Raw genomic sequence first — 26,925 nt, 5'->3', positions numbered from 1 at the left:
TACCTGCAGTCGTAAGCTTGGGTCTGCTATTGCATAACATGCATGGTGACACTAGCTGCTTACAGTAACAAGGTTAGCAGAGACACAAGCAGGTTACGAAATGGGTCTGAAATCTCCCAAGCAGCTCTGTGGTAGAAAAGGGAGCACATAGTTCTGTTGCTTATATTGCAGGCTTGCTGCTTACTTTTCTCTTTTGGAAATACTGTGCTTGGCTCTGTTCCTGTTTAACTTCTCTTGTGCCTCTGTAAAATGTGTGAGTTTATTGCAAATCCTGCGGGGAGAAGCTGAGTTTCAAAAAGGCAATCTACTTTCATACCGAAGCACAATCAAACAAATGAATGTGTGTATAAATATTTTGTGCAGCCTTTGCAAAAATTAAAGCATTTTTTTATATAAAAAAACCCTGAACTTGAACTTTAGGGCAGGTTTAACTTCTCCGGATATTGAACTGAATCAAATATAAACAAAAGCACAAGAGCAGTGGGAGGGAAGCTGAACTGAAGGTCTCATTTTCTAATGACTCACTTATGCATTTGTAAGCTTTTATTGGTTTGCAAGGAGCCATGTTGTCAGAGGCATAAATAATCTCTGCTCTCTGAAAAGGCCAGTAAGTGAAAGATTGGATTCTTAAATTTACAGGCAAAAAAAAAAGTAGATAAAGTATGGGAAAACTGTAGATAAAATTATTCATAAAGTTCAATGTGTTCATAGGCAAATAGCAGACATTTTAAAAGGCATTTCACTTCTGTACCGAGAGGCATATGTTTCAGGGTTTCCCAGGTGATCCTAAGGTATAAAGTTACACAGAGTACACAGAACCTAGTAACTGAAAACTGATTATTAAAATTATTTGAGGTAGTTTCCATGTAGTGAGATCAGTGGCCCGGTACATGTGAACCTGGGTATTTGCCACAGAGCAGACTGGTAATATTCCATTGACCAGGGGTGGGGTGGGGCTTGCTGTGAGTCCATTGCCATGGCTACACCATTCCCTGGTGAGGTTGGGACAGTATGTAGGTGCTCCCCTATGCATCTCATGGAGTTGGTCCACCCCCAGAGGCAGATGGAATCTGATGGATTCCTGAATACTCTGGGGGAAGACTTTTTAAGGATGGAGAGGAAGCAGCGTTCCTAAAACTGGAAGAAAAGGCACCAGAGAAAGGAAGAGAATAGTAATGTATAAAATGAATAGGTGGGCACAGAAAGTCTATGACAACTTTGAAGGAACCCCATCAATGAACAAAGACCTAAGAAGTCTGGAGAATAGTCAATAACTCTTGGGAGAAAAGTGAAGATTATACAGTGGGACTAATGAGTTAGTTTGTATAGGATTCACTGCTGCTTCCATTCCTGTTTTAATTTGGTCTTGCATTAAACACAGCATGCTAGGGACTGAATTTGATGGGACCGGTGACTCAGAGAGAGAAAAGCTTTTGGCAAGTCGTGGTTGACTTTCTGCTTAAAATTCCTTGTTGCAGTTGCTTAGCAAGCCCAAGCAGCTTGAGTGTTTCAAGTGACTGAGTGGCCCATATCTACAATCAATTTGACACCGGATATGTGCCAACCTGTAGCTAAATTGTTTAGTCTGCACTACGCCACATGTCCAGTGTGAGGTCCCCAAACTACCATACTCTTGATTGCCACAACATTAACAGTGAAGTACATTATTATACAGTTTCTGCACTTTTAATTGAAAATTGGATTGAAGATCACTTCGTAACTGCCTATTGAAGAATGAATAATGTACACCAGAAGACATAAATTATTGAACTGTAACTCAGTTTGGCAACCTTTTCTAGAAATGTATCTAATTGAATGTAAATCTTTTGTGGGTGCCTCAGCTATGTGGAAAACTGTATTTTCACTCTTTTCAGTCTTAAGGTTTTTCTTACTGAGCCAAAAGCTTGCTTGAGCTTTTCTGAAGCTGATTATCTTCTACCAAGGGATAGTGATTTTGATTAGAAGTGCAGGGATTTGATTTTGACAATGTGGATGAAATAAAATTTGTATTTCTCCCCCTCCCAATTTGCACAATGGTTTTGTTTGTTTGTTAATCTCTTTTAAATGAAATATTAGTAGAAAAACACAGCGAACCACTAAAGTTCAGGGATCTGTACTCTGCAGCAGGGCCATCTTACCCATAGGCGCTAGGGGTGCGGGGCACCCGGGTGCCAGGCTCTCAGGGGCGCCAGACTGAGAGTCCGGGGCTGAGATTCGGAGTCTGGGAATTGGGAAGAGCCGACAGCCACTGCTGCGGGTGAGCGAGGCGATGAGGCAGCCAGCCGGCTCCGCCCTCCTGCGAACCGTCGAGAGACCCGCCCAGTGCACGCTGCTCACACGATGTGCCCGGCTTTGCGCAGCCGCCACCACTGCCTCAGGCTGCTCTGTTGTTGCTGAGGCGGCCAGCTAAGCCAGCTCTGCCGTGTGCCTTGCCGGCCCGCCCTAAAAAGGTCGACAACTCTGGACAACTGGGGGAGGGGGCGCCCGGCGGATCTTTGCATCCCAGTGTTGCATATGCTTAAGACGGCCCTGCTCTGCAGCCCCTCACAACATCATCCCTGCACAAATATGTCCAAGGTGATGTTGGTATTGGGTCTTGTGCCATTTCTTCTTGGTATTAGAAGTACCCTATTAAAGACCCTTGCTAGCTGCCCTGCTGGATATATTATCAGGAGCTGGAGCTGCAGATTAGGCCCTCAGGACCATAACAGCTAACTTTGCATTCCAGAGGGTTGTTTGAGGATCAACAAGAGCCCTTGGCAGGCAGGCTGCTTGGAATATAAAGGTTGAGCAGCAAGCTTTAATTGCTCATATTCTTTGCCAAGTTGTTTCCTCCTTGAATCAATGTGTTCTTGATCACGCCAAAGCCCTACCTGAAGTGCCATTTATCACAAGTGATTACCGGTCCTTTTGCTCTCTTGACGAAATGCTCGATGGCAATCTAGACTTCAGTGTCAGGAAGACTAACCTTGGACAGAGGTAAAATTGAGCATTAGAAGCTGCATGAAGATTTGACACCAGCTTATTTTAGAGGCTCTGGGACTTAATGAGTTCCTTTCCTGCTGGTCGCTACTGTTGTTGTTGCTGCCTATATACAGCACTGTGTGCATTTGATTTAGCGGCTGCACCAAACCATAGCATTTCTAGCTCTTGAAGTTATTAATATAGTGTTTAAAGAGTATACATAACATTTCAGATGCTTGGGGAGGTGAGTGGTTCTTAACGATCCAGGATTTCCAATCACCTGCTGGGGTTTCATTCGCAGGGAAACCAAAATGCTTGTTTACAAAGCTATTGCACTAACAACCTTACTATATGCTCGTGAAACATGGACCACTTATAAACGCCATCTCCAGCTCCTCGAAAGATTCCATCAACGGTGTCTCCGAAAAATTTTACACATCACTTGGGAAGACAGGCGAAGTAATATCAGTGTATTGGAAGAAGCAAAGATCACCAGTGTTGAAGCAATGATTCTTCAACATAAACTTCGTTGGACTGGTCATGTTGTGCAGATGCCTGATGATCGTCTTCCAAAGCAACGGCTCTATTCCGAACTTAAAAATGGAAAGCGTAATGCTGGTGGTCAACAAAAGAGGTTTAAAGACTGTCTCAAGGCAAATCTTTAAAATTGTAGTATAAACACTGACAACTGGGAAACACTGGACTGCAAGCGCTCCAGTTGGAGAACAGCCTTTACCAAAGGTGTCATGGGCTTTGAAGAAACTCGATCTCAGGATGCAAGGGAGAAACGTGCTAAGGGGAAGGCACGCTTGGCAAATCCACACCGTGATCAACTCCCGCCTGGAAACCAATGTCCCCACTGTGGAAGGACGCGTGGATCCAGAATTGGCCTCCAAAGTCACTTATGGACCCATTGTTAAAATCGTGTTCATGGAAGACAATCTTACTCTGCTACGAGTGATCACAGAAGAAGAAGAAGAAGAAGAAGAAGAAGAAGAAGAAGAAGAAGAAGAAGAAGAAGAAGAAGAAGAAGAAGAAGAAGAAGAAGAAGAAGAAGAAGAAGAGAAGCTGGGCTGGGCTCCTTGTTCTTCCTCTTGGTCTGCTGTAGCAGCATAAATGATGCAAAAAAGGAAAATATATGTTCCTAAGTGCACTGTTTCTCAGCATCGTTTGAGACAAGTGAGGCTGCTCAAGTCCTAGACTGCTGCTTTGGTGCGGTGGTGGGCTGGATGAAGGCTAGTAAACTGCGGCTGAATCTGAACAAGAAGGACACACTGTGTGGGTAGGTTGCTCCCAGGGCCAGGGATTTTTATCAGCCCTACCTAGAGATGCCAGGGATGAAATATAGGACCTTCTGATTGCAATATTCTAGTTTAGCAGACAGTGCCAAACCCCAAAATATAGGCTACCGGCAAAGTGGATGCCTACAAAATCCACTTACATTTTAAAGATTAATATACAGTAACTCAACTTCAGCTGTGCAGAATCTATAAAGGCCTTGCTGGTCTTGCATTTTCTGTGACCCTAGGTGTGGATGGGCAGGGACAGCTCTCCCACCAGTGGAGGATGGAAGCACAAATGCTTATGTACTGCAAATAGTGTTCTTAAGTTCAAAACAGTTTGTTGAGGACCTCAGCCAGATCTCAAGGATAGTGTGTTGGATGTGATCCCTGTTGGCCTGAAAAGATTTGTTGATCTAGAGAAGCACTTTGGTTGTCTTTTGAAAAATGTGTGAATAGGAGCCAGTATCTCCAGGTGCTTTTCTCAGCGTTGTTTTTCACTTGTTGGAAGATGTGTGATACTTTTATGAGTATCAGGCGTTGAAATAAAATGAAAGATTATAAAAATAAATGTTTCAGATATTGCTCGTTTGTTACCTTGCCTTGGATTTTGTGGCTTTGGTTAAATCTCAAAGTACACAGAACAGTAAAACCATGCTAGATTAAATTAAGTATCGATTGCAGCCTTTGTCTCTCGTCGGCAAAACGAGTCATTGGACAACTTGGTTGGTTAATTGCGTGAGATGGAGCCTCTTAAATATTTTGGGAGCTTTATAAGAATTTGTGATTCATAGTGCTAAACTTGGGAACAAAATGTATTTAAAAAACAACAACCATATGCCAGGGATTTGGAAATTAAGCACTGTTCCAGAGAAGAAAACTGGGCAGGTTGCAAAAATGGAAAAAAAGCAACTGACATATATTAATTAGATGGGTTTGGGGAAGTGAAGGAGATGTATCGTTCAGTAGAGTTTACGGAAGATTGACCAACAATTGCAACTTACTGCCATAAAAAAAGAGAAAGAAAGAACTTACTGAACTTGTTGCTTGATATACAGTGGAACCTTGGTTTATGAACACCTCGGTTTATGAATCTGGAACGGATTAATTCACTTTCCATTACTTTCAATGGGAAAGTTCGCTTCAGTTTATGAATGCTTCAGTTTATGAACAGACTTCCGGAACCGATTACACCCACGCTTCGGGTTAAGTACGCTTCAGGTTGAGTACTCCGCGGACCCGTCTGGAACGGATTAATCCACTTTCCATTACTTTCAATGGGAAAGTTCGCTTCAGTTTATGAACGCTTCAGTTTAAGTACTCTGCGGACCGTCTGGAACAGATTAATCCACTTTCCATTACTTTCAATGGGAAAGTTCGCTTCAGTTTATGAACGCTTCAGTTTATGAACAGACTTCCGGAACCAATTGTGTTCATAAACCGAGGTACCACTGTATGTGTAATGTTTTGCATGTCATCTTCAAGTTTTGATTCAGTACCAATATGATTCTACCTGGACTTGAAGATAATCTCTGAGGTCCTACTCAGGGTTGCCCTGCCAAGAGAGGCTTGGAGGGTGGCAACAAGGGGACTCCCCCCTGCCTGTGGAATGTTCTTCATAGCCAGGCCTGCCTGGCATTGATACAGACATCTTTTCAATATTCTTTTAAAATTTTTGTACATGTGGAACTTGACCATAAGTTGCCTAGAAGCTGCTGGTGTCAGGTGTATAAAAAGGAATCGGTTAATTAAAAAAACTTGCACCTTCCTTTTTCCACATGCGTCTCAAAGCAGCCTACAAAATGGCATGGGCATATGTATCCTGCTTCATCTAATATCCTCATTGATTATATATTTTAAAAGAACAACAGTGGTGTTTACCTTTCTTTACAAAGCGATTTGGATGGAGGGAAAACAAGAGTTACTTAAAAGTAAAGCAGTATCATTCATAGCTGGCTTTCTTTACCGCAATCCCTTTTCTGAGGGTGGACAGATAGATTTATTATAATCCTTTGTCTTGTGGCAAAAAGTGTTAGTTTAGCCGTGTTTGTTTGTGTAGCAAGAGGCATCTCTGGCTTGCCTCAGATTTATCCATTGATTTCTTCCCATTGTAGGCTGTTTATGATTAATTTATCTCATGCCTGGAGATGTTCACTCATAAAGTAGACCTTCTATTGCAGATCTTGTTCAATACATTGCTTTTCCCCTCAGCACACTTTCTCAATGAGTTTTTCATATTATTTTCCAGTCTCTAAACGATTACTGCCTTTCTGCCTTTTAATAAGCATGAAATGAGAAAGCCTCTGGGACCTATCGAGTTATGACTTATTATTGCTTCCAAGTGATAGCCACTTGGAAGTATTATGAACATTGCAGATTGGGGTGGGTGGGTTGGGAATCAGAGAAGCTACATTTATGGGCTGTGCTTTTTCCCATTAGTGCTTGCTCATATATTTTATAGTGTGTTATGACAATGGAGTTTTCTCCTAGGAAAAAGTAAAAAGTGAATTTGATTCTTTATGCCTAGTAATAACAAATAGCGGAGATGCAGATAGCGGAGAGCTCCATGAAAGTTTTATTTTAATTACACCAGCTGGAGGTCTGTCGTCTCGCTTTTGTGTTTCAGAGCCTTTGTAAGTTTCTGTATCTAAAGTTGTTTAGCGGAAGGTCTATGCAGACAACCAACTGCTTCTGAGATTACCGCACCATGGTTCTCAGTTATTGGGGATTGCAAGGTCCCCTTAGAGGGCTGCGTATAACTTTCCCAGGTGCCTAGAACTTCTGGTCTTCAAACTCAGAATTTAGAAATAGGCCTTTGTCCAGTTGAGAAATTGGGTGGATCGTTCCTTCTTGCTGCTTCTGTCCAATTCTGCAAATTAAAGGGCAAGGAAGTCTACTGTAGATATTGCAGCCTGGTAGAATTTCCTGTGTTGCCTTCTTTTCCCTTTCTTCAAGAGGTTACTTGGGGAAGGGCTATAGCTCATTGGTAGAACATCTGTCATGCATGCAGAAGGTCCCAGCTTCAATCTCTGGCATTTCTTGGCAGGGTTGAGAAACACTCCTGCCTGAAACTTTGGGGAACCACTGGCAATCCATGTAAATGATATTGAGCTAGATCAGGCATCCCCAAGCTCGGCCCTCCAGATGTTTTGAGACTACAGTTCCCATCATCCCTGACCACTGGTCCTGTTAGCTAGGGATGAAGGGTCCCAAAACATCTGGAGGGCCAAGTTTGGGGATGCCTGAGCTAGAAGGGTCTGATTCAGTATAAGACAGCTTCCTATGTACTATTCTTTGGTAATGAGGACATGTTCTATATTTTGGGATTGCACCTCAAGGCTGACTTGCATATGACTACTCTGCTGGGAAGGAGCTCAGAACCTCCTTCTTAGGAAGTGCTTGGAGAAATCTTTTTTTCCATTCCCGGGTTTCACAAGGGTGAGATGGGGAGATTTTTTTTAGCAGGCTCCCTTCCCCAAACGATCCCGTCCCTCTTGGGGTTTTTGGCTAAGGGGGAGACAACAGAGAAGTCCTTAGTTACAGGTAGGTAGCCGTGTTGGTCTGACGCAGTCAAAACAAAATAAAAAAAATCCTTCCAGTAGCACCTTAGAGACCAACTAAGTCTTTGTCAGCAACAACTAGGCAACCAACTGTGGACTCATTCTCATAGAGACTTAAAGACTAGAAGAGTTCCCTCGATGGAAGCAACAGTAAAAGTGATAGAAAAGGACCCCCCCCCCGATTTCTCATTGAACACCCTCTTATTGATTTTGTCTATTTAACTTGAAAAGATTTGTTCCACCCTTCATGCATGAATACATATGGCCCTTGAACCGGAAGAATAAGATTCCTCTTGGCACCTCCAGCTGTATTGTTTTGTACATTCTAGATCAGGGATGTCCAACAGGCCGATTGGGATTGACTGGTCGATCCCCGGGAGGCTGCAGTCGATCTTTGTCTCCTTTTCCTTTGCTTTTGTCTAAGAGCACCCGGCCCCGGCCCCTCTCCCATCCCTGCATTTCATCCTGTTCCGTGGAACAAAGAACGGAGTTTTTGCAGCGATATTTTGGTGAGTGAGTAATCCCCTTGCCCCTGAAAGTTAGGCGCCCCCCCTGAAGTTTTTATCAATAAAACAGGGCATTTCCCCTCTCTAAAAAAGCTCAACAGCTTTGACCTGAACCCCAATAAAACAGGGGTAGATCACCTCTAGTTTATAACTCTGCGAGTAGATTGCAGTCTCCTGGACGTTGGCCACCCCTGTTCTAGATGATACAAGCTCAGCTTGGATAGCTCAGTTGGTTAAAGCGTGGTGTTGATGACACCAAGGCTGCAGGTTCGATCCCTGTATGGGACAGCTGCATGTTCCTGCATTGCAGGGGGTTGGACTAGATGATCCTCGGGGCCCCTTCCAACTCCATGCTTCTATGAAAATTTCCTTTACCTTTTTGATCTTGCTTGATTCCTCGGGGCTCATTGGGTGTCTTTGCTTGTTTTAGGCAAAGATTAAAATGACTTTTTAGACAGTGTTCACATCAATCAGGGCATTTTACTACTGTCTTCTGTTTCTTTGAATTCAGTTAGGGAACTTGTAGAGACACGTCTGTGGGAGGAAGAAAATTGCTTGGCTAATTTAAAAAAAACAAGAGCGCCGCTCTGACAGATTGGTCTGAGAGATGTGGCTCTTCACACAGCTCTACTTCCTTGTTCTTCATTAAGTAAGCTTGTAAGTGCCCATTTAAAACAATAAGTCCCAAGCATGTCACTGGGAAGGAAGGAAGGGAGGAAGGGAGGAAGGGAGGAAGGGAGGAAGGGTGGGTGGGTTCAGGCAGATGCATCTGGGTCAATCTAAATCAGGCAAGATCAATAACTTATAATAAGTGATTGTTTCAAATATCTTGCCTCACTCCTATGTTGTGGTTTGTGATGTTAAGGTTAAGTGCAGCTGTCACAAGTAGGGTTGACTAATGTCCTCTCTTCTAATGGAGGAACGTAATTTCAAAAGCCCATATCTCAGAACATAGGAATTGGCTTGCTGGTTTGATGATTGATTTATGGATTCATTCAGTTTTATATTCTGCTCCATTGTAAGGCTCAGAGCAGCTTGTATAGATCATTCATATTCCATGCTTAAAACAAAGAAAATTGTGTTTTTCTAAATTGCAGCCTGATGGCAGAGACTCTGGTAGCAGCAAAGAACTGGGGGTGATGATGATGATTTACTAAATGGGAAAAGGGGAAAACAAATCAATACCATCCTATGACATTCATAATTCAATAAGCATCAGTACACCCATCTTAATTTATACATGCAGATCAATATATGCCAGCCAAATGTCCAAATACATATCCAAACTAAGTTGGTGTTTAGAGAAAGTTCATTAAATTGTGGGAAGGGCATTAAGGTCTTTTAGACCAGGGGTGGCCAACTCCTAAGAGACTGCAATCTACTCACAGAGTTAAAAACTGGCAGTGATCTACCCCCTTTTTGGGGGTTCAGGTCAAAGTTGTTGAGCTTTTTTTTGAGTGGTTTTTTTTAGGGAGGCGGAAAGTGCCGTTTTGATGGGCTGCAGGGTAAAATGTTAAGGGTTTTTTTAGGGGAGCCATAGTTGTTGAGCTTCTTTGGGGGGAGCCAGTGATATACCAGTGATCTACTACAGATGTCCAGTGATCTACCGGTAGATCATGATCTACCTGTTGGACGTGCCTGTTTTAGACCATTGGATAATAGATGGTGAGCATTTATCCTTCCAGACTCAAAATGTAAGTCTCCTAGTGACCACAGGGGCTTATAAAGTCCATTCTTATTGTCCTGCTGTTCATCCCCACACTACAGGAATAGAATTTGAAAGTACACAAACACCTGCAAATATCAAGGATCTTGCTAATGCAAGATTGACACCAACAGCAGCTTCGGACCAGAAAGGAAAGGTCACTTGACAAGCCCACATCATATGCCTGAATGAGGCATTTCCAGCTTCGCATTATCAGCAACCGGATGAGTTAGAGAACGCCTTCGTGAAAAGATATTGTACTGTGTTTTGCAAAAAGGGTTGGCTTCTCTCCCCCCCCCCTCTCTTTGCAGTGGACACAGTGAGAGTACTCTGAATGAAAAACTGGGTGAGAATTATTGTGGTGTCCGTATGTTCTTGACCCAAAAAACTCATGCGCCACACATCTTGGCCGAGGTCATTTTTCTAATAAATTTGCACTAAGTTTCATGAGGTACCCATACCATGCTGTTTGGGGGGAATGCAGATACTGTAAGAAAAACACTGGGGCCTAATTTGATTAGGGGTCGAATGTCTGGCATATGATGGGCAGGGCTTTAGTGTTGTGTTCTTGCCTCAGGAAGTTGTTTTAGTTTCTTTCAGGCAGTCTGTTATTACAGTGGTACCTTGGTTCTCAAACTCAATCTGTTCCGGGAGTCCATTCGACTCCCGAAACTGTTCAAAAACCAAGGCGTGGCTTCCGATTGGCTGCAGGAGCTTCCTGCACTCAAGCGGAAGCTGCATCGGATGTTCGGCTTCAAATGTTCCCAAACTGAAACACTGACTTCCAGGTTTGCGGCATTTGGGAGCCTATTTGTTCGACAACGAAGCCGTTTGGGAGCCAAGGTACCACTGTATTGCAGAACAGTTTCCTTCATTTTGGAAGCTTGGTTTGACATGTACATGAGCCGCTTACTTTGCTGAAAGAAAAGAAACTCTGCTGAAGAATGGTGGAATATCCTAAAGTTGGGTGAGTGATGGGATATTCCCAGTCTGGCAGGAGGATTGTTGTTTTTTTTTATTGCCCCCCCCCACTCCCCACAACAGATACCTGGGCCATTCCCCATGGCTATAGAAAAAAACCCTTCATGATCCTGGGATAGCTAAGGAGAAGTAATGAACCACGGAAAAGTGAAAGCAACTTTTTGCCATTCAGCCTCTCCTGTTGTTTTCAAATGTGGGAGGAAAAGCAGGCAGTGATGATCTTTGAGAAACCTGTTCCAATAAGCAACGGTAGAGGTTCCTTAATGTGGCTTTGTGGAGGTAATTGAAACTCTATTAGGGAGAGATGCCAGGTCTCCAAACCTGGCGGAGGCCCAAATCTACAAGCTGGAGTTGCATGAGATACCGAGAGCCTTATCCATGGATCACCATTAGCGCTGATATAACCTTAGATTTATTTTGGCAAGCAGTAATTTAAAGTCCCGAAATTGCAAGAGACTTCTTGAAAGCAACCTGAAATACTAGCTGATTTCAGCACAGAAGTCCCTGAAATAGATTGCACGGGTTAGGCGCCGGGTTATGGTGTAGAATATTAGAATGCCCTCCCTTTGAAATACAGTGCTATCGCTGTTTCCTTCCCTTTCTCGCAGCAGAGTAATTGTTCATAATGGGCTCATTATACTGAAGATGAGAACTTATTTTAATCTTACTGCTAGGTTCTATTCTGCCTGAAGTGGTACCAAATGGAAAGGAATTGATTAGAATTTGCCCTCAATAAAGGTCAATTGAGACTGATTTACTTGTGCACCTTGCATTTTCCCTCCCTAAGAACCAACAATGGTCTATCTAATTCAGCGTCCTGTTTCCACTGGTAGTTAGCCACTGCCTTTGGAAAACCTAGAAAGCCAAATATAAAGACTGCCGTCTTTCCCAGTTGTTGTTTCCCAGCAACTAATATTCAGAGACCATATGCTTGTCAGTCCTTGAATTTACATAGAGGAGGCTGACTGCCTCTATGCCCCAATTAACAGAAGAGAAGCTTGTGTGATTAGACATAGCTTATTAATATATCATGATCTAATTGAGATTCCTACATTGCGGGGGGTTGGACTAGAGGACCCTTGGGGTCTCTTTCTACTCTACAGCTCTATGATTCTATGGTGTAAAATGACACCAGAACCTTGTCAAATAAGAAAAATGCTTTTACTGAAGTACTGAAAAAGAAATGGGACTATCCCAAGCTTTCCATGCTCAGTTACAGGTAGGTAGCCGTGTTGGTCTGCGTCGAAGCAAAATAAAAAAATTCCTTCAGTAGCACCTTAAAGACCAACTAAGTAGCACCTTAAAGTAGCACTTTAAAGACCAACTAAGTAGTCCAGTAGCACCTTAAAGACCAACTAAGTTTTTATTTTGGTATGAGCTTTCGTGTGCATGCACGAAAGGTATCTGAAGAAGTGTGCATGCACACGAAAGCTCATACCAAAATAAAAACTTAGTTGGTCTTTAAGGTGCTACTGAAGGAATTTTTTTATTTTCAATGCTCAGTTTTTGAAACCCCTCCTTTGCAGCAGACTTGTCCCGTTCCCCCCCCCCATTCTTTGCTTTGCTACATAAATACCCATTGCCAGTCTTAAAACCTAACCTCTCCTCTGAATTTCCTCCTTAGTCTTTGGGTTTCTGCTTCTCACTTGGCAGCCTCTCATGCGCTTAAACTTGTATCTCGGAGGGGCAGCATGTGAGTCTGCTGTGGTCTCGTAACAGATGTCCTAAGCTTTCACGGATCATGACCCAATAAATCTGTTAGCCTTTATGGTGCCACAAGAATGTTGCTTATTTTTTGTCCATCTAGGTTGCCCCCAAATCTTTTTGTAAACTTCTCCATCCCATATAGGTCATTGTGTTGTAGGGTCTGCTTCGGATGACTATTTCTGCCCAGCGTAGTAAGTTGTGTCCTTTCGCACCTCAGGCTCTTCTGTACTTTATTTTAGGATCCAGGGAGGTATGGCATCTCAGAGAGCAGCAAATCTGAATGACATTTGGGAGCCCTGGAGAACTGCAAGAATCTCCTTTTATCTGCTACACTGGCTCCCAGTCTGTTTTAAGGGTTCAATTTCAGGTGCTTGTTTTAACATAAAAAGCCCTAATTGGCTTGGGACCAGAGTAACTGAAATATTGCCTTCTCCCATATAAACTACCTGAATCTTGAGATGTCCCTCAGAGCCTTGCAAGTGAAGTGGATAACTACTAATGAGAAGGCCTTCTGTGTGGTGGCACCCCACTATGGAATAGCCTCCCCTGACAGGCGGTGGTGCCTTTGTGGTTTTTTCAGAACCAGGTGAGGGCCCTTTTATTAAACAAATAACCTGTGCTTGAATAGTGTGATTTATTGTTTGCTTTTACCCCCCCCCCCCGGCGGTTTGCAGGAAAGGGACATATTTTTATGCTTCACTTTTTTGTCTATGTTGTTGTGTTCATGTTTGTTTCTGCGAGCTGCCCAAGGAATGCATGTTGTGGGGAAGTCATACAAATCTAGAAAATAAAACACAATTAAAGTATGTGGGTGAGATACAGTTCTTAATCATTGGACTGTGCTCAATGCCATCAACAAAATAAGCTACCTTTCTTTTTTCTGTCTCTAAAAAAAGCACCACAAGTTAAGAAGGATATTGACAAGCTGGAGCATGTGGTGCAGAAGAGGGCAACTAAAGATGATAAAGGGTCTGGAAACCAAGCCTTATGAGGAATGGCTGAGGGAGTTGGGTATGTTTAGCCTGAAAAAGAGGAGAGGAGGCATGATAGCCATCTTCAAATATCTAAAGGATTGCCACATGGAAGATGGAGCAAACTTCTTTTCTTCTGTTCTGGAGGGTAGGACCTAAACCAATGGCTTGAAGTTGCAGGAAAGGATATTCTTATAAAACACCAGGAATAACTTTCTCATGTAAGAACTGTTAGACAGTGGATCAGACTCCCTAGGGCGGTGGTGGACTCTCTTTCCTTGGAGGCTTTTAAGCAGAGGTTGGATGTCCATCTGCCATGGATGCCTTAGTTGAGATTCCTGCATTGCAGGGGCTGGGACTAGATGACTCGTGAGGGCCCTTCCAACTCCCCAATTCACTGATTCTATGAAAAGAGACACTGTTCAAGGGATAATTATAATTCATTAAAGTAGATTGACGGCACAACTGAACATGCCAGTTCAAATTTCTCTTCTGGAGTCACCATCTTGCCCATGTAGCTACTGATCTGTGGAAACAAGTGTTATTGTTTTCCACATAAAACTCATTGAGATACCGTAAAAAAGAAAAGAAAACATCGACCAAGGAAGAGAGCAACACTCTTTTGAAGTAAAGAAATCAGGACAGTACTGCAGCAATGATACCATTGAATAAAAGTGATCTTCCATGCATCACCACGTGTTCCAGATTTATGTATTGGCAGTGTTATGTGACGTAGGAGGATCTCAACATGAGGAGACAGCCCTTTTCCCCACCCAACCCTCACCCTTCTTGTCTTACCTAGGAAAAACGTCCTGATTATATTGTGTAAAAGCAGTGCAAAAGTAATGATATTTTGAAAACTGGGCTATTGTCTGCAGGCCTTTCTTTTGCGGGGGAAGGGAATCAGAAAAACCAAACTTGGGAGAAGATGACTTCACCAGGCCCGGCCTTTCAAGGCTTCTTAAAGCTCCTGTAAGCCATTCCCTTCCCCTTGTAAATCTCTGATCTCGCTTTCCTTCTCTGTGAAGACTTGTCTAATGGATATTGTTACTCAACTTGGAAAGGGGGTTGTGTCGCTTCTGTATTCCAAAGAATGCCTCTAGCACTCTATTGGGATGATATAAGTGCTATATATTATTGATACTAGAAACTACCAGCCATGTGAAATGAGAATATGCTCCTTTCTGCTATGCTCTTCTAGAGAATTGACAACTTGCCTCTCACCTGAATTGCTTTCAAACTTGTTAAGCATGATTTGGGGCTGGAAAGCGGGTTGCAAAAGGGAACAAGGGAGCTATAAACTTACATTTTGTTTTAGCCGTGCACCTTAGACACTGATTTTAGTATTATGGGAAGTCTTTCAAAGAACTAGAAGTCTTTCGGATGACTAGAGGAGAGTTCCTTCCCTTTTCACTTCTGTGAATGAGAAAACATTTGGTTTAGAAACCTTTGCATCTAGATGGTCTGTGGAATATTATTTTGCTGGCTGAAATGTGGAGACAGAATTTCATTTAAAATAGGTCTTAAAGGCTTGGACTATGATTCTCATAAGGATGATCTCTAGGGCTAAATTCAGAATCTGTGTTCATGTTTGGGAAGAGTGAACATAAAGGTTTGTGCAAAGGTTTCCAGTATCAATAATATATAGCACTTATATCATCCCAAGAGTGCTAGAGGCATTCTTTGGAATGCAGAAGCGACACAACCCCCTTTCCAAGTTGAGTAACAATATCCATTAGACAAGACTTCACTTGGCATAACAAGGGCCTCATTCCCGCACTACAAAAGCAGATGAGAGATAAATGAAATGGGATTGGAAAGTTAAAATGAAGGCAAAGCTAATTTCCCCACTCAGCCTTTTATGTAATGATTTTTTACTTTAGTAAAAAAAAAGTGCAAAAACCCCTCTGCACTGGTCTGAATTTGTTACTAAATGAGATTGCTGGTGCCCTCCTCCCTCTTCCCAATTATTCTTTTTGACATGTGAACAGGCAACCCTGTTTTAATTGTTATGACCCTTCTGTTTTAACAAAATCTCGATGGCAGTTGGTGGGTAAATGTACCCGAGCTGAATGCATCTAACCAAGTGTATGCATATCTTTAAAATAAAATTTTTATTGGGAAATATGCTGGTAATTTTGTTTCTTCGATGCTGAACAATTGTAGATTGGATTTATGATTCTATTTTGGAAGGATATATTATTGCTAATAAAAGTAAAATCTGTTGGTATGAGCATGGCTGCTTTGGGCAGGAGATGCAGCATTTAAAATAGCACCAGCAAACACACGCTGTTGCAGAGACCACCATAAACCACCTCGCTCCCCGCACAGAGTTGGAGAGATTGAATGCCTTCCCCCTCTGCAAACATTGTACTCCAGGCATTTCCAAAACCCTCAGTTGTTCCCATTAATTCCACATATTCAAGTAAACCATTGGCACTTGAGAAAAATCCTGGGAAGTGAAGGTTTTGTGTAATTGTCATGTGTACACTCCTCCAGGTAAGTACGGTAAGATGGTTTACACAACCATCATGTGTGAATATTGCACCAGTACAATTTGCTGACTGTCGTTACTCATTTGGAAGCCATATTGTATGAACAGGACCCTCCCTATCCTTTAGTGACCACTTCAGAATGGTGACCAGTAAGCATGCAAACCAGGGGTGGTTCTACTATGAAACGAATGAAGCTTCATCTTCAGCGTCCATAATCCTGGAGGGGCCCCAGGAGTGACTTCAGTCTACTTTGCTTAAAAAGTCTGGGCCTAGCAGATTTGAGTCTCACAGCTCAAGTTGATTTTGTTGTTGTTGTTGTTGTTTATATTGTAACAATCCCAAAGTTTGAGAGTCAGTAGCACAGAATTTGAAAAGGTGTGGTGATCTGCCATGGAACAACTCCATTGAAGAAGGTAACAGTGGTTGCTCAGACCTTGTTGCTGATTGCGAAGGGGCCCCCATAACAGTTCAGATTTCAGGCACCCCAAAACGTAGGTCTGCCACTGGTGCGTGCGTGTGTGCGTGCGCGTGCACACACACACACACACACACACTTTTCTACTCTGCCTTCCCACTCCTGCCCGCAGAAGGGACCAAAAATATATTGAGAAAATGGCTTCTGGTGGTGTTCAAATCTTTTGAGGCATGGCTTTGCTTTTGAAGTATGGCCATGGTGTTTGGGTTCCCACAGCATCATGGTAAAGGGTATCCATCCCTCTAATTTTGGAGCCCAGAGTGCCTAATAAGAAAAGTAGATAACAGTAGCCATACTAATTAAAGCAAACTAACACAACCATAGTAAAAGTACAGCAAGAATAGGAGCCGTCAGTTCAACCGAGTAACGTTTGAACTTGTTCCACGCTTTCCCCCTTTTGTGATCTGTGTCAGAGTTGAAAAATATGGACCAGTGTAAACATGGCGAAAAAACATTGCTTTTTTTTAATTGAGGAAATATAATTTTTCTTTCTAGCCCTGTATAACAGTGTGCTCCTATTATTAGCAAGCTTTGCTGCAGTAGTAAGACTAAAAATGCAAGCAGCATCTGTTAGCATCAGCACAGCCATTTTATGAGGGCAGGAAGGATTGTATGTGCACCCTGGTGGTGACACAACATGAAACAAGCTTGCTGGGACCATCTTGTGCCATATACAACATCTGCACCCAGCTGCGGAGATATCTTCTCTCAAAGGCTATTGTTTGCCAAGCGTTCGCAAATGTCCCCAACTCCCCATGGTTATTTCTGCTAGCTCTAATTAGCCAGATAAGCCAATTTAATGTAACTTTATTCTCCCCTTTCGTAATGCCTGTTTTAACCCACCGACACATGCTAATTTTAGGCTCTACATAGGGAGCAGCCTCTGAGTGATTCAGAGCTATCGCAGCTGGATTAAACGGAATGCCATGCTGGAGGTCATAGAGTCTTTCAGATTTGCCAAAGTTCCCTCTGCTTCTCTCTCAGTCGGGTCAGGATGTCTCCCTGCTGCCAGTAAGCAACTGGAAATAGGCTTGCATCTCTTTATTGCTTCTATTTCTGTACTAATCAGATCAGATTGGGCTTCAGCGCAAAAAGCCTGGACCTCTGTGTAGGTGACACCGGAAGCCACAGAGGGGAAGATTTAAGTGTCACCTTACTTTGAATGTAATGTTCAAAGTGTGCACGTACCGTACTTTTCTGTGTTTAAGACTAGGTTTGTTTGTTTGTTTACTCTAAAAGAATGTTTAAAAACGGGGGTTGTCTTATACATGGATAGTCGTCTCCCCCCATTTTCTTAAATTTGAGTCCCCCCAAAATAGGGGGCATCTTATACACAGGGCATCTCATACACGCAAAAATATGGTATATTGTAAGTGTATTCTTCATTTTTGCAAGAACGGAAAAATATGGTACGGTATATTGTAAGGGTATGCTTCATTTTTGCAAGAAAGGAAAAACATAGTATGGTATATTGTAAGGGTATGCTTCATTTTTGCAAGAGTTGGATGCAAAAATACCTGAGAAAGAGAGAGAGAGATCAGAAAAGCAGAAGCAGGTCATGCCCCTTAGTCCACCTCATCGTCCACAGGTTGGGAGCTACCTGCCTCTTCAGGTGTGGGTACCCCTGGAGGTAGGGGATGCTCCATCAATCAGGCTTTGCAGCATAATCTCATCCCCCCATCTCCCTTTAGGGGACTCTTCATCCTCAAGGGCTTCTGAGTCCTGAATCAGAGGGGACCATGAAACTGGGGTGTTTCTGTAGAAAGGAAAAGGTGTCCTTTTCTCCCCTTCATGAAACTCCTCTTCCCACCTGGGAGAGCTGAATTGCACTAGAAGTCTTCCATCCTCAGCTGTTCGGAGCACAGGACAGGACACACTCTTAGAGGCTGGGGATGCAATGCAAGATGGTTTTTGTTTTGTTTTGCTTTGTTTCAGGTCCCATGGATGTTGCCATAGACTTGGCCCCAGTTACCTGTGCCGGCTTCTTACATGTAAATCCGTGCGTTTGGGATAGCTTCCCTGCGTTATGCGATAGGGAATTGACATTATACAGGTGCTGCTGAAGGTCTATTTGGTGTCAGACGAGGATGTTTTTGGTGACAAAGAATGCAAGGACAGGGTATTCTTGGTTAAAAATAAAAACAAACCATTCAATGATAAATATCTGCTCTCTCCAGTTCGGTTTTCTAATTGCTGGCTTAATAGAAGCAGAGACAGCATCCTGATTAGACAGTGTTTAAAAAGGCCTAGCAAATATGTGATTAGCATGAATACTATCAGTCAGAGTACATTATGCAGATGAAGAGAGTAGAATGTTGCTCTTCATCGCTAACCACACAAACAAACAAAACCAAAGTGACCTTAGCAAGCATCTCTGTTTCTACCGTAATAGTTCAGCGTATATATTTGCTTTGTTCTTTTTCTCTCCAGTGGATATGGTGTGCACAGTTGTGTGAGGATGAGCTGTCTTAAATTACTATTTTGCCCTTAGCCTATGCTTCCGTGTGAGTAATAGATAGATATCCTACTGGTCTACCCAAAGGGGATGGGCAGGGAGACAGGTTATTTTGCCCCCGTCTGGATCTGGGAGTGACAACCCCAAGGATGACCCATTGTCTCAGAGATGCTACATTTATATCATCCTGCCAGAAAGACTTCCTTTCCCACTATATGATGAACATGAGGCACATATTTAGTGTTAAAGGGCAGCATAGTTTGTACAGTACTTTGCTACGACTTACTAGTTCTTTTGTTGGATTATCTCAAAGATTCTGTCCTGAGGGAGCAGCAGGAGTTGACTGTATATTTACTGTTGATATCAGCAAAAACTGACATAACTTAGTACTGGAAGAGTAATAAGACTTAGATGTAATCAGTATTTAAGTGATTTGGCTGTTGCAAAAATGGTGAAATTGGCTGATGAAAGGGTATGGGAAAGTGTCCAAGTTGGATAAATGCCAGGTCATATGAGGAACATTTATTAGATAATGGGATCTAGAGACAGCACAGATGCCACCAGTTATATAGCTGATGTTACGATTTCTTGACCTTTTTTATATTTCATATTTATTTTCCCTTTACTGAATGTTTGACAAAATTCATAATGTTGTGATTATTGCAACCATTTCCTCAAAAAAAGAGAACAGTAAAGAAATGGAGACGAATGCTAATTTGTGGTTGAGTTCACTCCTCATTTTTTCCCAGAGAGAACAGTGACTAATCTTTTGCCATCGAGAAATGTCCTGATGTTTCTGATGCCATCGAGAAACTTGGTCGCCTGGTTTCTTAAACTAGTAAACAAGCCTAATCTGAAATCATTTGTTTTTCTTATAAAATATGTGTTTTAAAACATACAAAAGCCACATAAATGGGATGAATAAAATGGCGAGCTTATTTGGTTTGCTTACAAACCTTTTTTTTCTTAAAACAGCAACTATGGCTTGACATTACATGCAAACCCAGCACACTTAGCCATAGCTTGTTTTGCCGCCCCACCTCAGGTGCTAACCAACCTACAGAGGCACAAGGCAACAATATCTGGAAAATGAACCAAACTCTGGAGATACAAGACATGGTTTGCTTGATCATCTGTATAACAACTTGTGGTTAGCTTGTGATTTGTTAAACTGTAGTTTGCCATAATGTGTCAGGCATGTGTCCATATCCAAAGGGGGTACTGACAACCTCTTAAACAAAGGTGTTTTTTTAAATAAAACCGCACTGCAGAGCAACCAGCTGAAACTTGTAACACAGATAAATTAATAAACATTGTAGTGGGGTCTGTTCCACCTTGGAATAGTCATATTACTATTCTACACAAAACTGCATAGAATTGGGCCACAATATGTTAATAATAATAATAATAATAATAATAATAATAATAATAATAATAGCAATACAGATGGATGAGAAATCATAGAATCGTAGAGTTGGAAGGGACCCTGAGGATCATCTGGGAGAAACCCAGCCAGATGGGCGGGGTATGAATAAATTATTATTATTATTATTATTATTATTATTATTAATCCAAAACCCTGCAGTGCAGGAATACAAAGATGTCCCATACGGGGATCGAAGCTGCAAACTTGGCGTTATCAGCACCAAGCTGAAACCAACTGAGCTATCCAGGCTGATTACTCGTTTGTTTTTCTGCCTTCCAGGGTATCCCTGAGCCTCCTCACACAGCACTGGCTTTGAGCTACGATTCAAGAGTGGCGAAAGAGAAGTATGAGCAGCAGCCCATCCATCAGCAGCAGCATGACAATGAGCTGTCCATCCGGATAGGTAGAACGGCTCTACATTCAGGCAAGCATCCTGTCATATACCACCCACAGCTAATTCGGAGATATTTACTACAAAGGATGTAACCAATCTATAAAAATGAATACATGCATGTACACACACACACACACACACACACACACATACACACACACACACACCCTTCCATGCGTGTGTGTATGCATGTACACAATTAGCGAATTGGTTTTAAACACAATTTTCTTCCATTGTGAAACTAGCCAGAAACAGGGCTCCTCCTCACTTCTTCTGTGTTTCTCCAAACTACTTCCATGCGTCTTAATAATTGTATCTCATATTGCTGCTAGTTTATCTCCCTTATACAGTGGTACCATAATCCGTTCCGGAGGTCTGATTGTAAACCAAAACAGGTTGTAAACCAAGGCGTGCTTTCGCCAATGGGGCCTCCCCCCAAATTTTTTGTTCGTAATCCAAAAAAAAGGGTTGTAATCCAAAAAAAGGTTGCAAACCAGGATACACTCTTCTGGGCTTGATGTATTTATAATCCGAAACGTATGCAAACCAAGACATATGCAAACCAAGGTACCACTGTATCAGAAAATAGCTAAGTTAAACTTCTTCATAATAGGATGTCCTGGTTTTTTCCCCTTTTTATTAGCTGCGTCAGTGTGGGTATTATTTATTTACTTAATTTCATTTATTAACTGCTTCCTATGAAACATCTCAATTTCACAGTACAATTTCACGGTACAATAAAACAAACAGGAAACAATTTATTATTATTATTATTATTATTATTATTATTATTAGTTATTTAGTCATATCATATTATTATTATTATTAGTTATTTAGTCATATCCGACTCTTTGTGACACCATGGAACAGAGCACGCCAGGTTGTTGTTGTTGTTGTTATTATTATTATTATTATTATTATTATTATTATTATTATTATTATAAATGTTTTCAGATCCAGCACAGGCACTGAATGGGATAAAAATCTCCACTTGGAAAGCTTGTTGAAAGAGGAAAGTCTTCAACAGCTGATGACAACAGGTCAATAGAGGCAGTGCTTGTCTGATGTGTTAAACATGTCTGAGTTTTTAAAATAGATACATTTTAAAATCCCCTGCAATACTGTGACAAAGGTATACCTGCTACAATTCCCTTACTAACCCACCTGTCACAGGTGCTTTCGTGTTATACTCCAATAGGTCTTTTCAGATTGTTAGTAGCTCTTGGCATTCATGGCAAGAGGGAATGGTAAAATATACATCTCAGCAAAAACCAAACTAATATTAGTTTTTGCAAATACTGTCAATATCCCCACTGTATTCGCATTGTCTTGAGCTCACCTCCATTGGCTAAGTCAGGTTGTATTGCTGTTCACATATTTTATACTGCTGCTCCTGGCAGCGGTAAACCTCTGTATTTCCACCTCACACGAAACCTGTACTATAATTTAGCTTCTAATATTTTCATAACTAGCCAGATTTCCGTACTCCTAGAAGTTTTCCAGCACTTCAGGGTCAAGGCAAGCTCAGAACAGAGCAGCTCCTCCAGTGCAGCCTTATCTGTGGACAAGCAAGAAGTAAAATAATTTGTTTTTGTTTGTTTGTTTGTTTGTTTAAAGCATTTGTAGCCTCCTCTTCAGCCCAAAAGGCTCCCAGAGTTGCTTACATACAATCAAAACAAGACAGTTCCTAACCTCAAGCTCATGATCTAAAAAAACACAAAATGGAACACAACACACAAGGGTAAAGGGTCGGGGAGGGAAGAGGAAAAGGTGGCTGATAATTGAGTGCCTGCAGTACGCCCTTGTTCTGAAATCTCCCATGAGTTTACTGGAATCATAGAACATTTCTTTTCCAAGAATGGTAACCTTGAATCTAAACTGCATTTGAATTGGGAAAACACATTTCCTTTCTCCTCAAAAGAACTTGTTTGCATTTTTATATGTAGTGATAACATAATAATATAATTTGTAAGCAATTATCATGGAAGTGGTTTGGAGAAAATGCATTTTTTTTTGGTTATGGACTCTGGTTTTTCTTCTTGCCTAAAGAAAAGGGTTTTTTCTTCTTCTCTTCCCTCTCCTCCTGCTTTTGTATTTTATTTTTAAAAAGATGCATGCCTGTGAACTAGTGCTCTTTATTGCTTCAGTGACTTTTCTGTTCCTTGCTTTTTGGCCTGTTGGGATGAAATCTTTCTTTCTTCTTCACAAAATGAATCGTGACTGCCAAGAAGTGCGAGGACAAATAAAATACTAACACTGAACTTTATTAATTTGCTACTTTACATGAACTTTCCAGCTATTTCCTTGCGACGACTTTTGGGGCCATCTAATACAGACGTCTCGTATTATAATGGATACTACTTGCTAATGTAGATATTGACATTTAAGCACTGTTAGATCATCACTTCTATTTTAAAGTTTAAGCACAAGATGTTATGGCATTACTCTTGCAGTTAATTCAGAGCCAGGCAGTACAATCGGGAGGGAAATGGTCTAGGGGCGGGAAGCCTCTCTCTCTCTGGCCTGAATTTCATCAGATGATAAAAAATTAAATAATCCCCAAGATGCAGAGTGATGGATGTAGTGATAGTGAAAAGCATAGAATGCTTGGCTTTATCCCCATGTCTTAGAAAGACGATATTCCAATAACTAGGCAGTGCCCTTCACACAACCTCTCCTAATTATTGCTTGGTCATAATTCTGACAGGGTGGGTTGACAAAAATATCCGGGGAACGTGACAGAAATATTTACAGTGTGTATCTCAGGTTAAGTACTTAATTGGTTCCGGAAGTCCGTACTTAACTTGAAGTGTACTTAACCTGAAGTGAACTTTCCCATTGAAAGTAATGGGAAGTGCATTAATCCGTTCCAGACGATGAAAAACACCCCCTAAAACAGCAGTTTAACACAAATTTTACTGTCTAATGAGACCATTGATCCATAAAATGAAGGCAATAATCAATGTACAGTGGTACCTCAGGTTAAGTACTTAATTGGTTCTGGAAGTCCGTACTTAACCTGAAGCGTACTTAACCTGAAGCGAACTTTCCCATTGAAAGTAATGGAAAGTGGATTAATCTGTTCCAGATGGGTCCGTGGAGTACTTAACTTGAAAGTACTCAACCTGAAGCATACTTAACCCGAGGTATGACTGTATAGTGAACCTGCAGGAAATGGGGTAGTAGGCCTGGCACATACCAGACATAAAAAAGATGACCTTCTAGGAAAAGGATTGCACATATTTCTTTTTCCTTCTCCTATGCCAGATCTACATTTGACATGTTGGCGCATTGCTTGAATTGAAACTACTTTCCAGCATGTGTTGGGCGTACATGTGAGCTATGTTCACCGTTCAGAAGAGCTGTTCTTACTTAACTTACATAACTCTGGCAGCATTTTCTTTTAGTGAAGAGCTAGCCCCCAGAGAGTATGATGAAGGACTTCTGGGTCGAGATTCTATCTTGTCCATTATAACTTGGCATAAGTCTCTGTTGTTGGAAAAAGAAGGCAGCTTCTGGTTGTGAGCGTGTCTCCCGTCATGCATAGTGTTGGTTTTGCAGCATGCCACCCAGGATATAAGCACAAAGGAAGGAAGTGCTATATCCCTGCCCCAAGGAATTTAAAACCCTGAGGTATGAATTGGGGAGAGAAGAAAATGAAGGGCAGCTGCTCATCTTTAGACTTGGTCGTGGGTATTCTTGATTTATGTGGGTGTCTTCAGTGCAGCATCAAGCCTGGCCCATTAAGAAGAGGGGGTTTGTTGGCTGTTGGGGCCAAATTTCCACCTTCTGGTGGATTCCTATTTTGTTCTTACGAGAGGTTAGCAGGTGAACGTTTCCTGGTGTTCGGGCATAAAAAGCCACTGGGGAAATGCATTTCACAGTTTGAAATGTAGTTCAATCCCCAACAATTTTCAGATGCAGAGTGATTGGTTTAATTCTAAATTGGATTGCAGACAGTGCAAAGGGAGCGCAAGCTTACCTTGGGGGGGGGGATATCCCTCTGGTGTCTTTTCTCCTCTTTTTTAATTCTAATAATTTTTCTTAAGTGTGCCTTTTCACTATGCCAATCCCTCCCCTTCCCCTGGTTTCTTGGCTGTCACAGCACTGATGAGGGAAAAGTCTGCTGCTTCACAATCCCCCAGGTTCCTCACATAAATGTCAAACGTAATTTCAATACCAAATGTGCAGACAGTATTTCCCAGCCTTAGAGGGAAGCCAGTGGCTTGAGCCAGGCAAAATCATCAAGGTGTTAGCTGTGCATTTGGCTTCATGATAAAAAAAAGTACCTTAGCAGGTAATCGGTTTATAGTTGCATGAGCTGTCATAGACACCCTTCTTCTTTATAAGATGTATGAAGAGGTGATTGGTGTGTGCGTATCAACACACACACACACATACACACACACACACACACACACAGAGAGAGAGAGAGAGAGAGAGAGAGAGAGAGAGAGAGAGAGAGAGAGTTGTTCAGGCACAAGCTAATATTGTCAAAATAAAAGGATGATGATGAAGAAGAGTTTGGATTTGATATCCCGCTTTATGACTACTCTAAGGAGTCTCAAAGCAGCTAACATTCTGCTTTCCCTTCCTCCCCCACAACAAACACTCTGTGAGGTGAGTGGGGCTGAGAGACTTCAAATAAGTGTGACTAGCCCAAGGTCACCCAGCAGCTGCATGTGGAGGAATGGAGATGCGAACCCGGTTCCCCAGATCACGAGTCTACCGCTCTTAATCACTACACCACACTGTCTAAGAGATTCATTTGAGTGCTGGTGCCTGAGATACAAATTACTATAGTCATGTGGATCAACAGACAGGTCATTGTACCTTCCAGACAGACATCTAATTGTTTGATATAAGAGGCAGTGCTTTATGAGAGCTGCTCCTGGTAATATCCAACATTTATCTGTCAAGCGACAACCAAAATTGTTGGAATTAGGGTTGCACTTAGGGATGAAGGCGAAGGGCTGGTCATATAGATAGGGAGGGCCATGTTTCTATGGGCCCGTCATGAGGAAGCTCATGTAAGACCCCAGTTCCTCTAGATTTTTAGGCTATGGATCATCCAGATAGTTAGTTTCAGTTTTGACTCTTGAAAACACTGGAACAGAAAGCGTATCTTGCTCATCCTTGTAAGCATCTCCTGCTGTCCTTGAGCTGTGCATATTGCATATCCATAATTACCGAACTTAATGAAGTGTTGTATCTGTAGTTATGCTGCTCTTTCAATGCTATATACATCTTTCCAGGTAGAGTCATTTTCTTAGCTATCGTAACTCTGTTAAGTGGATGAGGTAGGCTTCTTTTTATGTCAGGCACAATACTGGTGTGCTTTGAATTTTAAAATATTTCAACACTTCTAGTGATATGTCGGGCACACTTATTCAGTGAATGTATTGGGAATACTGTTCTGTAATGCTTTCCTCGGCAGTAGAAGTTTTGTGATGATAAAATGTACACTTGAATATCTTTTTTCATTTTGGGCTTTGGACTGGTTAACAGCTCAGATTTCACTCTGGAGCATATCTGTTGTCTGTTGGGTACTCTCTGAGTAGAAAATTAATAATCAAATAGGAGCTAATCTGAATGAATTAACTGTTGGCATTTCTTTGCTGTGCTGTCTGTTGCCAATACATCTTTGCCTCTTGGTGATGCAAGTGTGTGTAGGGATGTGTAAATGAGCATCCTGAAAACTCATGCCAGTGAATTCGTTTGCTTGTGGCTAAGGCAAGATGATCAGGGCATGGCTGCTAAAGGGCAGCAAGTAGTTAAAAGAGGCATGTGGGAAATAACTACTGAAGGAAACTTTGGGAAGGGAATTTCATTCTCAAGGTTATTAAATGGGGCTTGAGGGCTTCCTAATGCCATCTATTATAAATTAAAACTCTGTAATTTACAAAATGCAACATGATTAATAAAATAAATGCCACGCTTTAACCAGAATCTTTCATCCTGGAAGCTGTAGGCCTTTGCATGTAGAGGATGCGAAAGGATTAAATT

The 26,925-nt window shown here is 41.8% G+C and overlaps 1 protein-coding gene across 7 annotated transcripts in view; it reads left to right on the top strand.

Annotated features, from left to right (window-relative positions):
* Positions 1-26,925, top strand: part of SLC39A11 (solute carrier family 39 member 11) — a 265,410-nt gene that overhangs the window by 60,779 nt on the left and 177,706 nt on the right. For 4 of the 7 annotated variants that reach the window (XM_035104080.3, XM_035104081.3, XM_088661436.1 and 1 more), the window contains exon 5: positions 20,805-20,949. In XM_035104080.3, the coding sequence (XP_034959971.3) occupies positions 20,805-20,949 (145 nt within the window). The remainder of the gene's footprint in view (positions 1-20,804; positions 20,950-26,925) is intronic. The other 3 variants (XM_088661434.1, XM_088661435.1, XM_088661433.1) reach the window with 1 other exon arrangement.

Source organism: Zootoca vivipara, chromosome 2 (assembly GCF_965207765.1).
Source record: "Zootoca vivipara chromosome 2, rZooViv2.hap1.1, whole genome shotgun sequence".
Taxonomy (NCBI): Eukaryota; Metazoa; Chordata; class Lepidosauria; order Squamata; family Lacertidae; genus Zootoca; species Zootoca vivipara.
Note: the sequence above shows the minus strand (reverse complement) of the source record. Positions and strands in the feature narration are given on the sequence as shown.